We start from the raw sequence: 16,386 nt of genomic DNA, 5'->3' as shown, positions 1-16,386 counted from the left end.
TCTATAAACTCGGTCAAAGTTAACTAAAGAAAAATAGAAGAAGTGTCTACAGTAAGCAGTAGCAAACCACACAGGCAAGGATTAAAAGAAAAATCCGATGCTGTGTTACAACGACGCTTACCATCCCCCGCCCTTTTTCTGTTGCTTCTCGTGTCTCATCCTTGCCAATCCCTGGAGCTCGCTGGATTTTGCAAGATCTACAACGACAGGTGTGCTCTACAACGACAGGTGGGCCCATAGGGCTCCATGGTGCCTACGAGCTCTCTTACAAGGCGAGGTTGTTCTTTCCGCGTGACGTGACCAACTAAAGCCATCTAGGTATTTGACAGGATGCATGCTCGCATGTGGGTGAACTATGAGCACAAGCGCATCTTCCTTGTAACCGAGGTGGGGAAAACACGGTGGAGATTCATGACTTGCCGATACCAATCACATGACATGGTGCAAGCAACCAGTCGACACGCGATGCAACTATCAACCCCATCGTAGGGCCAAGCTTGAATCAGGGGTCTGAAGTTGCAACTCACAAGTAGCATTCCTAATCGGGTGCCAACGTCACATACCATGAACGAAAGATATATATATATATATATACAGAAGGGCTGAAAGAAATCAACCCCCGTTGGAGCTCCAAGACACAGTCAAGCTTCACCATCGAACCATTTACTTGTCAACATAGCCGCTGTGCTCAAGGCGCAATCTTGTAGTTCAAAGCATTGTCCCAGACCATTTTAACCGCAGACTCCAACATCTCCTTCAGAGAGGCTTCATCTGGATCAACATCCTGAGAAAACAAGAAAATGGCATGATCAGTGTGCAGATTACTGCAGTGTCAAACTGGTTGATGACAGCTAAAGCTGCATTACCGACTAGAGGCTGTGATAACACGACAAAAACTAGGAGTACCACAATGTTAGCAAAAGGGGATACTACAAAAACATGATGCAGAAGAGATTCAAACCAGGCAGTTTACACTCTTTTCAATTAGATTGCGACATAGATAATAAGGTTGTAGGCACCAAAGCGAAACGAGCATAGCAAACACAGATTTGTCGCGGAAAAGTAAAATGCAACTATCTTTGGAGTAGATTTTACTAACCTCCAGTCTACGAGACATGCCGACTAGTTTGAAGGTAACTTCATTGGAAACTTCACCAGTTGAGCTCCGGTGATCAAATCGGTCAGCATGCCTCAACTTGAGCCTCAGGGTTTCATTTCTGAAAGCCTTATAGTTCGTGTGCCACACCCCAACTATGCTGAACCTCTCACCAATGGACTCTTTCCCGAGTGGCCATCTAAGTCCCCCTTTCACATCAGGATCAATAACAGCAGAAGACACCAAGCTCTTTAAAGCATTTTCCACTTCAGACTGCAAGTGTCATCAGATGAGTCTGACAAATATAATGGATCTTAAAATAAAGGATTAAGGTGTTCTTAACAAGAACTTACATCTGGGGTTTTCAGGATCCTTTTTGTACATAACATCAGCCTTAGATCAAGACCTTTGAAAAGACAGGAAATGTCTTCCACCAAGTGCCGTACCTGATTCCATTCAACCTGCACAAAAGGTGTCAGCGCTGAGGAATCACAAGCTGAAGTGTGGTTTGAGTAACTGATTGAAATGAATTTGAAGAAAATAAAAGGTCCCATGTATGCAGAGTATACCCATCCTTTAATCTTATTAACTACCCCTGTACCAGGTAACATAAAAATTCTCTAATTTTTTTCATCTATATACTGCAATAAATACAACATGCAATAGCATTCATTTGGGGGAAATGAGTTGCAACTTGCAATCACAAAAAATTAAATATAAGGTGGTTAGTTTTCAGTAATATAGCTGCCTTCAATTCTTTGCTAGCATGTGGTCATGAAACAGGAAAATACAGAGAATCTTCGTTCTTTCAATAAATAAGGTTAGTCAGGTTGAGTTCGATTTGGCACTCCTGGTTTTAAATTAACAGAAAAAAGAACATCAAAATTCAGAGCAAACAGGCTGATGAAGAAAATTTTGATCTATGGCAATCCTAAATAATGACAAGAGATGTGGTTGACTCGCAGCTTCCAAGAAAGCAGTTGACTCGCAGCTTCCAAGAAAGCAGCATAAACCCTTTTTTGTAAAGCACAATGTACAACTCCAGACCTTTCACAATCTAACTACTAGATATAAAGTAATGCACGGCAGTTTGCTACTAAATGATCTACAAGCTTGGACAGACCCACAGCTCATTAAAGAGTCATCAGCAAAATAATTCAAGTAACACAAGGGGAGACTATAGACTTTCAATGCTATAGAAGTAAATGATCCATAACAGTGTCTAAAGCAAACATGCATTGCATTTCATAATGTGTCAGAAATCAATTTTTTGTATAGAACATGATATCAATATTTAGAATAGCTACAGTTGAGTTATGGGAACAAGCCAAAATCATGATTTATATACCAGCAACTTATGTGATTAGACGTGCCTAATCATCAAGTGCTAAAAAATATCAAACGTGTAGTATCATCAGGATTCACAAGTTATTAGAGCCAGCAGTTATACTAATAAATTGATGACATCAATCAACACATTTTATTTATTTTAGACAAAAATCAAGACATGCCATTGGCTCAAAGCTGATGAAGCAAACAAGTAGCTGAAGTCGTTGAAATGAGCTGCAAAGCAACCAAACAAGGTGCAAATGCAAAGGGCATGATACAATGATTCATGATAAGCTCACCTTATGGATAACAAGGCTCCCATCTTCTTCCACGGTGCATTTGCAAGATATTGTAGAGTCACTTTGGTGCTTGTCAAACACCTGTGGCAAAATTGCAGACCCCAAAATCCATTTACTTATCTGAACCCAAAATAAATCATAGTTCATATCGCATTGGAGCGTTGTAGGACAATAAACCTTCACATGATAGTGCTCCTTGGACGAATCAAACTCCAGCCCCATCCTCTTCACCACGGATAGCTCCATATCATTCAGATACTCACCAGGCACATTCGTGTAGAACGATTTATGCAACTGGCTCTTGGAACCATATTCCCCTGATTTCGCGGCCTTGCGTAGTGTGTCCAAGGAGACGGGCGATCCACCTCTGCAAGACATCATCCACAGCAAGTCGTTGCATTCAGCATTCATCATAAGATGGCGCAAAGCACAGGTCCAAGAAATGGTAAGTGGGATGAGCAAATGAAGAGAGGACTCACGGCTGGGACTGGAAGAGCACCTTTCCCACCCTGGCCACGAGACTCAGCTTCACCAACTCTTCCTCATTGGACACGTAGCTCGCCTTGGCCCTCTCCGCGGCGGCGAGGAGGTCGGGCAAGAACCTCTCGGCGATGGCGGTGACCGCGGCCACCGTGGAGCCGGAGGAGCCTTGTCCTGGGGCGGAGGCGACGAGGGCGAGGGGCTTGGCGCCAGTCTTGCGCTCGATGGGGTCGCAGGGGAAGGGCTCGAGGCGGAGGGTGGGCTCCTCGTCGTCGCCGTCTTCGGGGCCAGAGGAGAAGGGCGGGAGGGTGGACCAGCGGGATACGCAGCCGGCGGCGTGGATGATCTTGTTGGAAGGGCGCGAGTGGCGCCCGCCGGCGCCACGGCCGCGGCCGCGCGGGGAGGAGAGGGAGAGCGAGCGGAGGGAGGAGGAGAGGGACGGAGGGGGCGGATTCGGGGTGGGCGCGGATGCGGTGGAGCTGGGGTGGCGCTTGTGGGGCGGGAGGTACGCCATGGCCGCCGGCGAAGAGGTTTTGGAGCGGGCGGGGGGAGAAGGGGAAACGGAAGTTGGTGGAATACGAAGGACGCTTGGCCGCTTTGGCTTTATTGGCAAAAAAAAATTCAGTTTTGCCGTACACTTAATACTGATGAACCTTTTACATTCTTGTAACTGCACCTAACGTCACATATTCGCCTGCTGTGCCTCTAAAGTTTTTATTTGAAAACACTTTTGGAATTCCTTCATTATTTCACTAAATATGTGAGTTTATGATACCTTGCGCTATATGCTGTTGCAAATGGAATTAACATTGGTGCAGCTGGAAAAATATTCCCTCGACAATTAAAAGTTACATTATAATCAATATTTTATATTCGAACAAGTCTAAAGATGATATCACGAATATAATACTTCTTAATAACCTAAAGTAATATTATAAACATGCACTCTTACTCCATATTATCCTAAGATATACGGTGGGGCACCTATCATTTAGCGTTTTATTTGGACCGAACGGTCATTTAAATAGATTAAATGGGTGATTAAACGGAAAGAGCTAGCTATAGTGTAGCGGTTACAAATAGACTAAACCGCCGTACAAACGTACAGTGCTCCCACTTCACATCTTATAACAATACTCATTTTTTTACTACGAGGACGAACTACCACGCTCCCATATAAATCAACATCTTGCAACACAAATCACTATTCACAGCTCCTCTTTAGTATTGCTTGAGTGTATCTACAAATTGTTGAACTCCAATGTGCTCATAGTAAATGCCCCAATCATATGATATGCAAGTATAAATAAAAACACAACAATGAAAGAAAACCTAGAACCTAGAAATATTATAGTAGGCACCCAATTTTCAGGTGCATAGCACATCCCTTATGAAATCAACCGGGTTTCCATTTTTGGAAATCCGACTCACCGTACCTTTGTGATAGTACCTGAATCAAACGCTATTACATACAAAACTCATTCCAGATAAATATCATAATCATACATTGCGAAAAGTCAATACATGAGTTTATTTATTACATAATCCAAAGGATTGTAGTACGGTCCCACTAGAAGCTCTTGGGCTAACTCGAATAAACATGAAGCGAAAACCGATAACTAGACTTCTGAACCATTCTTCATCTTCTGAAATCTCCTCCACAGGCAAACTTGGGTGAAGCACGAGCCATCGTCTCACCATTCTTCAAAGTTAGGATCAAACTTCGGGTCAGATCCTGCATTTACCGATCTATCCCTAAGGAATAGGATAGGTTCACGTCACCATCCGTATACAAGTTTTAAAGTGGTCTATACTAAAGGTATATCGAAAATCAAGGAGGAAAGCTGGAGTTTCCTATGCAAGCAGCATCATAAGATATATCCTCACCCAAACTCTGAATTCGGGCCATTCCAGCATCCCGAACCCCCCGATTCAACACACACCTTGCAAAACCACCAAGTCGGTGCGAGAACTTCCACTCTTCGCACCTCAGCTGCCCCAGGCAGGAAGTCATCACTAGAGGGAGGTAGAAATCAAGAGCAACACTAACTAATAAGAGCAACAGAAGAGTATGGTTGTCCATGACCGAGAATGTGGCTATACGTATAGTTTTCACCCTGCAGGGGTTGTACACCTGGACCCACTCAAATTGAAGCCGGCTAGGAGTGACCCAACTGAACGACGAGACACCAGTCTTCTGACATAGAAACTAGTAGCCTCGGTACCATCCGGCCTTCCCGAGTCTTGGGCACATCCTTCCGCAAGAGGTCATCCTGGGGCTGTGAAGCCTCCCTTGCATCTCGGGAAATGTGAGGTCAGCACCTCCTCCCTCTGCACCGATACTTAATCCTCCTACCTGCTTGGTACCGCACTTGCTAGCCTCGGACCGGGCCCACCCGTATAATGGGTAAGGCCTCTTCCAACGGCCGCCGACGTCGCTAGTTTTCTCTGAGCCGGCGAAGAGAGTAACTCACCGCTAGCTGCTGGCATGCTTCCCGGAGCGGTGAGTGAGGTGGCCGGAGTTCAGGAATTCATTTTTCCTTTGTTTATTGTCTCTCCCCTCCAGGTCAGCTGACGATGTCGTCAACAGCTCTGGAGGTGGCCTAAGTGGTGTGCACGCTTAGCATAGTCCCATAAGTCATAGTTACTCTCACCCGGTCCTCAATTGTTGAAGCGAGCATCTTCGTTACATGCGTATCCACCGCAATGGTCCGCTACTGCACCATTACAGGTGCCTCCAACTCCTCAACCATGTATCCACGAAACTTGCACCCGCCACAGGTGCTCTGTGGAGTGTGCCAAGACACACACTCCAAACCCTCGATCTGAAGATCGAGTTAAGTTCGCTCGCTCCCTGCTAAAGGCCCTATTCACCAACTCCTCGGAAGTGTATCTCCACTCACGCCAAGACTATCCATCCATTCCCACACATACCCACGCAAAGTGTAGCAAGGTATCTCATATATATATCAAGTATAGAAAAGCAAGGAGTTCAGGTAAATAAAGAGGCTATGCAGGTTCATCTCATAGTAGCTGAACATGAAGCAATAGTATATCTAACAAGAAATGCCTAATAGATATTCAGATCATAGATGGGCATGAACCTGACATCTTGTCATAGTCTTCCTGAGCCTCCTAGGTCTTCTGGTCGTCCGAGACGTCGATTGGCTCCTCGTCGATGTACGGGACCAAACTGCAAAAATGCACAAAACATATGCAAATAAGATCCAAATCACACCAAAACCTACTCTAACGGGTAGTTAATATTTTTAGAAGAATTATGAAACTGGTTTTATAATTTTAGGGAGCGCGGTTATTTATTATGAATTTTCTAAGCTTAAATCTATTTCTAAAATTATTAAAAGGATTTTGAAAAAGAAAAGCACATAGCCAGCGCCACGTGTCAGCACCAAGGCATGCCACGTGGCATGAGTGTGACGTCAGCAGGTGGGTCTGACATCAGTAGTGGGCCTTGCTAACGTCAGCGTTGACCGGTCAACGCTGACCGGTCAACGGTCGAGGTCTCGAGTCCACGTGTAAGCGGTCCCACTAGTCAGCCTCACCCGGAGGCTGACAAGTGGGGCCCATGTTTCAGCTAAGAAAAACAAAAAGAAACACGGGATGTTGGCTCGGGGTCATGGGTCGAAAATCGTTGGCCGGCTCAGTGGCCCAACTCCTTGGCTCAGCTTGCTGGGCTAGGCTGGCTGTGGCTTGGAAGGCTAGCTAGGGTCACGGCTAGCTAGGCCGGCTTGCGCTAACAGGCCGGCTCGGCGACGTAGGTTGGCTCGGCTCGATCGTTGGGCCGTACATCTCGGCCTGGTCCCTTTCTTCCTCCTTCTCCTTGCTAGCAAGGCTGGCCCACGTGTCAACTCCATCCCCACTCTGGCAGCTGGGTCCTGTTCGTCAGCCTTAGGGTGGATCAAGTGTGGCTGCTACGATCCAGTGCGGATCACGTGCGTGTGTTTGTGTCTGGGTTTGGTGTGTCTGTGTGGGCGGGTGTGCCCAGGGTGTTCGATGGAATGCCCGAGAGGGCTGGCGTGACACGCGCGCGACGCCGTGGCAGCATGCATGGTGATCGTGACGGTGGCCTAGTCCCGATGAGGTGGCTGCGAGGCAAGGCAGGGCCAAAGGCGGGATATTGCGGCTAGTTTTAGGGTGCACACGTGCGTGCTTGCAGCGGTCTAGCGTTCCAGGGCCGCGACGCGACGCCAACAAGCTTGGACGGCAGCGGGGTTCGGCTCTGGCGGAGGAATGGCAAGACGAGGCAGGGGTGAAGCAGTCAGCGCGACGTAGCAAGACCAAGACTTGGCCTTGCGGGCCGGCTCGTTTACGGTAGCTAAGGCGAGCGCGTGTGCGGGTCCTCGATAGAGCCGAGGTCGCAACACAGCCGTGATGTGTGCAGTGCTCCGGCGAGCCGGGCCGCAGCGACATCGTGTCTGCAAAAGTGCGACGGCAAGGCTCCTGCAAGAAGAACGAGGGACGGGGAAACTAGGGCCGTGTTACTGTGGGTTCACCGTAGCACACCGGCAGCAAGGAGGTGAAAGGGGCATCGGGAATGGTGGCCTACCGGTCGGATTGGGGAGGAACAAGGCGAGGCCGTGGTGAGGTGGTGCAGGTGCATCGAGGCGGTGCACTGCTGCGCGGCTACGAAGAGGTCATCGATCAGGCGCAGACTTGGTGGCGGCGTTCTCCTTCTACTCGGTGTGGCGGCGGCGGCATCCGCAGGCTCCGGTGGCAGCGTCTCCTCCTTGTGCCTCCCTCCTTCTCCTCCTCCTCCTGCCTTCTCCTTCTCGTCCTCTTGTTCTTCTCCCTCTCAGGTAGCGGTGGCAGACAAGGGGAAAACCCCAAAGGTGGCTAGGGTTTCGGGTCCGACGGTTGGGGGCTTTTGTAGGCGGCTAGCTAGGGTTTCGCGGGGTCGGGGTGCGTGGATGGCCAGCGGACCTTTGCGTGCGGGCTGGGACACGTGGCGTGCATCCGGCCGTGCGTGGCTAGGGTTTCGCAGGGACTCGGTCGTGGGGCTGCCAAGGCCAAGTGGAAAAGGGCGCGCAGGCAGTTGTGCTGCTTGTCGTGGAGCGGGGGAGGCGCGGCGTAGGTGTGGCGCAACGCTGATGCGAGCAGAGCGGGGCAGAGGCAAGGCGGAGAGGAGCGGGGCGGAGCGGCTGAAGTTGAGGGAGAAAGCTGACGGATGCGTCCCAGCCATCAGTAGCTCAGGTGGTGGAGGAGGGATAAGGCCAGCGGGATCGCGGGCTGGCTTGAGCAGCTGGCCAGCGCGAGGCGCTGGGTTGGGCTACGCTAACGGGCCGTGCGGGAGGGTGGCGGTGTGTAGGCGGTGTGGCAGAGCAAGGCTGCAAGCGGGCCAGGTCGGGGGCGCAGGGGTTGTGGGCCGTTAGCAGGCCGGGCTTGGCCTTTGGCCGCTCGGCCAGCTAGGCTGGGCTGGTTTGGGCTAGGGTAGGTCTAGGGTTTGGTCTTCGGCTAGGGTAGGTCTATGGTCAGGTTAGTTAGCTTTTCAATTTAAATTCGAATGGCACACTTCAGGTTTGAATCCCACTCAGTTTCAATCAAAACCAAATAAATTCAAATAATCTTAAACAAGCAAATTCGAAGAAACTCGAATAACTCCAAACATTTCATGCTAACAACATTGTCCTTCAATTATTTTTGGTTTTATTTTCCTAGGAATTTTGAGAGGGAAAGAGAGATCAACCTTATATTGGATCTACCTATAGCACTTGCATAAATTTTTTTGAAAATCATGATTTTCGCATCTCATAACATTCCGAAAAAGTCCGGAATGTTACACCTTACCCTTCTCGTTCAGAAGCCAAAGATGGGTAGGTACATATTCATATTTAAATAAATATAAACTAGTACTTGTAAACAAAGTAGATTGATTCTTTCATGTAACAACATCGTACAATTTGGTGGTAACTATAACCATCCCTTCACTATAATTAATTTAGTAAGACATACTGCTCCATTCCAAATTATATGTTGTTTTGACTTTTCGATGCATATAGTTTATACTATTCACCTAGATATTTGTTATGATTAATAGTAAAGACCATATACATATCTATAAATCCAAAATGACATATGATTTGCAATGGAGGGAGCTTATTGTAACAAAAGAATCAAACTGTACTATGACATTTATTACTACTTAGATCATGGACTAGAAAAAGGAATAATGGAACATAATAAAATGCATAAACAAATGCATAAACTCTATACAATGTATTGATGATATGAATGCACTGTGGCACTACACAAAATGAACAATAAGACAAATATAGAGGCAATAACAAATAAAAATGATTTAGGTTTATATTACAAATACAAGACAACAATAATATGCCTCAATAACATAAAATTGATCCTCTAGAATGTCTAAGAAACAAGAATTTAATTCTCAATTTTAGAAGGTTGAAATTTAAGGAAAAAATGCATCATAAATTTTAGCAATGTGCTCATCATATATGCAGTAATATAAAGTCTAACATAAAATCGGACCAATAGAATATGAAAAAAATAATATACAACATCCCCTTGCCTTCTATTCTTCTCAGATATATCACACTTAAAATCTTAAAGTCACCCAAATCTAGTACTTCTCAATTACAATCATCAACACCAAAATTAACCCCCAAAATTTAGATAGACGGCCTACAATAGAAACCTTAACCTTCTATCGTGGCAAATTAGCAATAGGATAATTTGAGAAATCTGGCGACCAACATTCTTTCTGAATAGACAGACTCATAGTTGACTTATTGAGGAGATGAAAGAAACTAAACTAAAGAGGCACACAAAAACGGCCCAACAAACCAATCCAACAGTACAACTCCAGCAACAACTATACAATCTACAATACATTACAGTTGTCAAAATTCAAGTGAAACCATGACCAATAACTTGTGGAGTGATATTTAGAAATTTGATTGTTTCTTTGCATTAGGGTTACTAATAGCTATAGCAACTTCCTTTGGTTCAAATTATTGGTTGTTCTAGGATTCCTACCGGTCAAACTTATTTTTTACCTTCTACATTGATATAATTTTTCTACAAATAGCAATAGCATAAGTAGATATTATAAGATTTACCCTAAAAGTATTTTAAATATATTTAATTATGATTATTGAAAATATTATACTTTTTATATAAATTATTGGTGAAAGGTTCACCCAGTAGACTGTGCCAATATCCCAAATAATATGTATTTTGAGTAAGAGGGGTAGCATATAAACTATAGCTAGCTATTTTAGAAAGAATATTTCCTTCTACTCGTCTTCTCTTAATTTACCAAAATACATCAAGTAGGAAAAAAAAGTGGTTTATACACATTGTCATGTAGTCTCGTATTTATTTTATGCATGCTGTCTTTATAGGATTTATCACCTTGATGCAACTAATGAGAAGAAAATATAGGGCAAGCAGGTGGACCGTGTTTATTCTGCATTTTAAGGTAATAACTTCGCAATACAACCATAAGTAAGAAAAAATGAATAAAGACTCCAGGTAAGAAAAACTGAATAAAGACTCAAGGTTTCTCAGAGGCCTCTTATTTTGGGGAACGCAGAATTAGCTATTGGATCCCCACCCACTTATCTCATAGGATAGATACAAACATAAAGTAGATATATGTATACAAGATGTAATAGGAGCTTCTGCTCTTTATTCCTCAATAAACAATCTGCACATTACAATTAAGTGTTCCCCTTGGATATATGGTATGAATTAAGTTCTATGTGCTTGAGAGAGGAATTTTGTATATATAAGCTCACATGTAGAGTTTTTTTATTAATTGCATATATCTTCCGCTCTTAGCCCTGTCTTCCCCATTTAATTTAGAGAAAAAGAGAAATTCTCATTTATGGAACATCGATAGAGAAAAAAGCCGACTAACGGATTTGAACCGGACTTCTCCATTGTGTTCTGTTTCATAAAAACAGAATGATCTTCATGTAATGCACTTCTATACTTTATCCATAGAAAGCACCCGACATGGACCATGGATTAAGGTGTTCAGTGGTAGTTAAGATTTATACTTAGGGGCACTTGCTTCCTCCTCCTTTGATTCCAATGGAGTTCTTGGTGCTAGAGCCCCTCCCTCTCCCCCTAAATCAGTCCCTGAATGTGTTCTACGTGAAGCTCAGATTCTTCCTTAGGTGTCACGAATGCTTGGAGCACAAATCTGATTGACAGTTTGCTGATCGTTTGCTGCTTCATGTAGTATCTCGTTCTTATTTTTGCTTCCTATTCTAGGTCGCACTAATTGATGAATTGACAGCAATGAAGTGAATTTGCATAATAGGTGTTGATGACTAAAATTGGCACAACTGGCCATACTGGTTTGATCGGGTAGGTGACTTTGTTAAAGTGTAAATCTGTCTTCACCGTTGCCTCGTCAAGGCGATCAAAATACATATATAGAACGTCCGATTTAAAATTCGGATGAGAGAGCTATGACTTCAGAAAGATTTGACTCAGGAATCAGAAAGATTTGACCCAGGAATAGCATGTCAGACCGGTTGGTGGACCGGCAAATGGTCCTAGCCATATAGTCTGAGTTAGGAGTTGTATTTTAATATGAGATTTGTACGAGTTTCGACTCTAATAGAGTAAGACCTCCCCTCCCTATAAATATAAAGGGTTACGACTGAATGAGGGCATCCAATTGATCAAAACACAATCTTTTATCTTTTTTCTTTTGCCTTTTTTCGAACCCTAGCTCTTCCAGTCCTAATCTGTTGTTCTTCCTTCATCTCGATGGCATTTAAAGAGGTTCTAGGTGGCCTGCCGACCCTAGAACACTGCAAGGTGCGCCTACTTCGACGGGTCCTTCTCGGGTGGGCGTTCGTTGGATCCTCGTCAGGCTGCCCCGGCGATACCGGTTTGACCGGTCTGCCCAGCGGTGACGCAAGACGCGTCCCTGCGCACTGCACGTGACATGCTCGGTATTTGACGCGCCATGTTTCCGCTTCAACAATAGGTTTACATGTATTTGTATCATATTTCGGTACAACTGAACAAGCATGGTATAAAATATTAAGCTGTTGGTTATTGTACTGCCTAATTAGAACTTTTTCTTTTTAATACAGTCATTCCCTCACTTGCCTGATATGTTTAAAAAAAGGTCATACAACCTAGCTCTTGGAGCTACTTTAGTTGTACGCTCCTTTTAGCATAGCTTATTTTAGCTTCAGCTTCACCTATTTCATGCAAATCGAAATACTATAGCGTGAAGCTATTTTATAAGCTCGTACTAAAATGAATTAGAAGACATGTAAAGCTAATTTTTTGGCTTCATCAGATTCAGCTTATTAGTGAAGCTGTTTTGGGTGGAGCCATGCCAAGCGAAGCCGTAGCGACGTTAGTAGGTTTCAGTGTCGTCAGCGCTGACGCTTGAAGTAGCTTTTCTCCTGTTGTGCTTACCCCCCTACTTTGTCTAATGCGATCGGTAGTTTCGTGCGTTTCGTAGAAAAAACTAGTGTAAACAACGCACTCCCATAGCTCGGTTCTCAGGTCTGCAACGGGAAACGCCGTAGTGGGCCCCGACGCTGAACGGATTGCCCGCCAGATAATGGGAGACCATGCCTTCCTCGTCAATGTTTTTTTCTAAAACAAAGAAGAATTGAAGCCTCGCCCCCGTCTTGTAGCGAGGGAAGTCCACCACACTCAGCGAGTGATCGAGCAGCAGCAGGGTCGTCTTCGCCGCCCCTAACTGACCCGGCGCAGTCCTCGCTTCGCTCTCGGTGCGCGCCCCCAGGCAGTCCGACACACACACCCCTCTCCTCCTGCGCGCCCGCTCCGACGATGGGTGACACCGCCGCCGCCGCCCCCACTCTCGGCCTCACCAGGCCCAACGCCGTCGACCCGCCTCAGGTGCGCCGCCTGTTTCTGTGATCAGGTCTCACTCTCACCTTGCTGTGAAACGTTAATCATTCGTAAACTGCTCTGCTAAACAAAGATCATCTTCCTTTTCCTTTTAATCTTATCGATTTGCCTAGACGCTTCGCGCGAGATTCAGTAAGCTCAGCCTGCTTGCGCACTCCTCTTGTTCCTGCTTTCTTGCAGGTCACTTTTGCCGCTAAGGACGTCGAGTTCTCCGGCTGGAACGGGGACATTCTCGCCGTTGCGGTCACCGAGAAGGATCTGCAGTCCGGAGCCCCGGACCCCAAGTTCGAGAACGCCGTCCTGAAGAGGCTGGACGGGCAGCTCGGCGGCCTCCTGTCGACCGCTGCGGCGGAGGAGGATTTCACCGGCAAACCCGGGCAGTCGGTGGTGCTCCGCGTCCAGGGGCAGGCGTTCAAGAGGGTGGCTCTGATCGGCTCCGTCGCCCACAACGCCGGTTGCCTGCAGGGCCTCGGCGAGTCAGTCGCGTCCGTCGCCAAGGCCGCCAAGGCTACCAGCGCCGCCATCGTTCTTGCCTCCCCCTGTGTGATCCAAGGAGAGTTCAAGCTGCACGCTGCCGCAACAATCGCTTCAGGTACTTTGATCAATGCTCCGGGAATGTTGATGCTGCTGGGATGGAATTAATTTTTGCCTGTTTGAGTGCAAGCAGGAACCGTGCTGGGATTGCACGAGGACACCAGATACAAGTCTGAATGGAAAAAGGTGCATCTGAAACAAGTAGACCTCATTGGGTTGGGCTCTGGTCCGGAGGTGGATCAGAAACTGAAGCATGCCAACCATGTTTCCTCGGGCGTCATACTTGGGAGGGACCTTGTGAACTCGCCTGCCAATGTCCTTACCCCTGGTCAGTACAGCAGTCAGCAGTAGTAAGCCTGAATTTCCAGTTAACATTAAGGGTAGTGCATCCTTTGTGGTAGTATCTGTTTTATTGTCACAGTCCTTGTTCGTCCCTGACCATTTCAGCTGCTCTCGCGGAGGAGGCGTCGAAGATCGCATCGACTTATAGCGATGTTCTCACAGCTACAATATTAGATGCGGAGAAATGCAGAGAGTTGAAGATGGGCGCCTACTTGGCGGTTGCCGCGGCATCTGCCAACCCTCCTCACTTCATCCACTTGTGTTACAAACCCACCGGTGGTAGTGTCAAGAGAAAGCTGGCTATTGTTGGGAAAGGTCTAACTTTTGACAGGTTTGCAGTACTACTTTCAGAAATAAAAATAAAAGGTTACTTGTTCATATGATTGATTGGTTCATTGATCTATGCCCCCCAGTGGTGGCTACAACATTAAGGCCGTACCGGTCGCCAGAATTGAGCTTATGAAATGGGACATGGGAGGCTCTGCGGCTGTGTTTGGTGCAGCGAAAGCTTTGGGCCAGATCAAGCCTCCTGGAGTAGAGGTACTTCGGATTAATTAGTTACTGTTGGGCTTGGTTGTCGTCTACAGTATGTTTTAGTGTTTATTAGTATTTGCTAATATTTTATTCCCTTCTGACAGGTCCATTTTATAGCTGCTGCCTGTGAAAATATGATTAGTGGCACAGGCATGAGACCTGGTGACATCGTGACTGCTTCTAACGGGAAGACAGTCGAGGTAAATACGTTTCTTCTAGTGTGTTTGAAATCAAAATATCAGAGTCCAGATGATCCAAGAGCATAGTATGATAGTGATCTAGTTGCATAACCATATATCCTGCTTGTTCCAAGATGATTAATTGCTAGTTTCTATGCATGGTCCATTGATCATTTTCCCTGGTTTGTAGTACGTATTTGTCTTCATATATAAATGTAAATTATCATTGGTGTATGCTTACACTTGCAGGTAGATAACACTGATGCAGAGGGAAGGCTTACACTTGCTGATGCTTTGGTGTATGCTTGTAATCAAGGTGTCGACAAGGTAATGAGTTAATTATCATTTTGGATGTTCTTCTATACATCATGTCAGTTGCTAATTGCTATACGAGCTCCTGAAGTCCTAGTGATCCTGCTGGCGACTATATATTGACCTGGCAACTTTGTTCTATGCTTGCAACTTTGCAACCTATCAATGCACTTGACTCATTGCAATCTCGTTCTTCAGATTATTGATCTGGCAACACTGACCGGCGCCATGCGTGTTGCACTTGGGCCTAGCATTGCTGGTAATTAAGCTTGGCCGGCCAGAATCCTCTCATCATCATTTTCATCTCACGATGCTCCTCTCCGCCAATTAACTATATATTATGAGTTCCAGACCACCATCTGTATACCCAAAGGAGATTAACGTCTTCCACAAACAGGGATCTTCACACCAAGCGACGAGCTAGCCGAGGAATTTGTGGGCGCCTCTGAGGTTTCCGGGGAGAAGTTCTGGAGGCTGCCCATGGAGGAGAGCTACTGGGAGGACATGAAGTCCGGCATCGCTGATATGCTCAACACCGGCCCTATGCAGCCCAAGGGAGGTGCTATCACTGCTGCATTGTTCCTCAAACAGGTACGTGCTGTACAGCTCTACGAATCTTACTAACGAGTAGCGAGTAGTATGGTAGTTATTTTGTACTAATGGCGGCGCTGATGCGCACCTGCTTGGGTGTTGCAGTTTGTTGACGAGAAGGTCCAGTGGATGCACATCGACATTGCAGGCACGGTATGGAGCCACAAGAAGCGGGGGGCTACCGGTTTCGGAGTCGCCACCTTGGTGGAGTGGGTTCTCAAGAACTCGTCGTCCTGAAGAAATCCTTCAGTAATGCTCCACATTGGAGGAATTAAGCAGGGACAAAATGGATGCGGTGGTGTCCACTGTTCCTTTTATTTACTAGGCTACTACTCTCATTTTATTTGTATTTGTAAGCTGCAGGTCCAAACAGGGCGTAGTATGATAGTGCATAAGAATAAGCGAAGGCACCTTACGCTAATGATGTAACATGGAAGCTAAATTTGTCTTATATAACTGGATTTTATAAGTATATTATTCATCCAAGATTATATTGAAGATAAACATGAATTACCTTTTAACGAAGGGAGTACATACTTGCCTACAAACCACATATCTCTATAAATCGTGTAATGTTAGTTATTGGTTAGACAGGTACTATTTTCACTCTTGGCCGCTAAACTCATTTGAAAGTGCATACTGGAATTATGATTGTCAACAAATTTAAGCTTGTTTTTGGGTAGTTACCGCAATAATCTTAGACTAGAATTATGATTGTCAACAAATTTAAGCTTGTTTCTGGTAGTTACTACAATAATCTTAGTCAGCTCACGCGAACTGAGTGTAGCTCAGCTCG

General features: G+C 45.7%; 2 protein-coding genes across 3 annotated transcripts; one reads left to right on the top strand and one right to left on the bottom strand.

The window, feature by feature from the left end:
* Positions 1-59: 59 nt before the first annotated feature.
* On the bottom strand, positions 60-3,787 carry LOC112893795. Its single transcript, XM_025961296.1, has 6 exons — positions 3,204-3,787; positions 2,902-3,091; positions 2,725-2,805; positions 1,450-1,557; positions 1,100-1,369; positions 60-784 (listed from the first exon to the last, which is right to left on the bottom strand). Exons 1-6 carry the CDS (start codon positions 3,716-3,718, stop codon positions 689-691), a joined length of 1,260 nt encoding a protein of 419 aa, XP_025817081.1. The 5' UTR covers positions 3,719-3,787; the 3' UTR covers positions 60-688.
* A 9,068-nt stretch (positions 3,788-12,855) lies between these two features.
* LOC112898792 (leucine aminopeptidase 2, chloroplastic-like) lies at positions 12,856-16,093 on the top strand. 2 transcript variants are annotated; one of them, XM_025967083.1, is made up of 10 exons: positions 12,856-13,086; positions 13,279-13,690; positions 13,766-13,982; positions 14,054-14,305; positions 14,388-14,514; positions 14,613-14,708; positions 14,937-15,014; positions 15,198-15,258; positions 15,397-15,590; positions 15,696-16,093. In XM_025967083.1, exons 1-10 carry the CDS (start codon positions 13,018-13,020, stop codon positions 15,825-15,827), a joined length of 1,638 nt encoding a protein of 545 aa, XP_025822868.1. In that variant the 5' UTR covers positions 12,856-13,017; the 3' UTR covers positions 15,828-16,093. The 2 variants fall into 2 exon arrangements, with proteins under 2 accessions (XP_025822868.1, XP_025822877.1); XM_025967092.1 differs by having other exon boundaries at positions 13,766-13,960; positions 14,080-14,305; positions 15,696-16,092.
* The last annotated feature ends 293 nt before the right edge of the window (positions 16,094-16,386 follow it).

Source organism: Panicum hallii, chromosome 1, assembly GCF_002211085.1.
Source record: "Panicum hallii strain FIL2 chromosome 1, PHallii_v3.1, whole genome shotgun sequence".
In the NCBI taxonomy this organism is placed as follows: domain Eukaryota; kingdom Viridiplantae; phylum Streptophyta; class Magnoliopsida; order Poales; family Poaceae; genus Panicum; species Panicum hallii.
The sequence above is the reverse complement of the archived record's forward strand: the minus strand, read 5'-3'. Positions and strand labels throughout refer to the sequence as shown.

Coding starts and splice junctions, on each gene's coding strand:
- LOC112893795 (XM_025961296.1), bottom strand. CDS start 3,718: ATGGCGTACCTCCCGCCCCACAAGCGCCACCCCAGCTCCACCGCATCC. Junction 2,806..2,901: donor AGGAGCACTATCATGTGAAG/GTTTATTGTCCT, acceptor ATTTTGCCACAG/GTGTTTGACAAGCACCAAAG. Junction 785..1,099: donor GCATGTCTCGTAGACTGGAG/GTTAGTAAAATC, acceptor TTGTTTTCTCAG/GATGTTGATCCAGATGAAGC.
- LOC112898792 (XM_025967083.1), top strand. CDS start 13,018: ATGGGTGACACCGCCGCCGCCGCCCCCACTCTCGGCCTCACCAGGCCC. Junction 15,015..15,197: donor GTAATCAAGGTGTCGACAAG/GTAATGAGTTAA, acceptor CTCGTTCTTCAG/ATTATTGATCTGGCAACACT. Junction 15,591..15,695: donor CTGCATTGTTCCTCAAACAG/GTACGTGCTGTA, acceptor TGGGTGTTGCAG/TTTGTTGACGAGAAGGTCCA.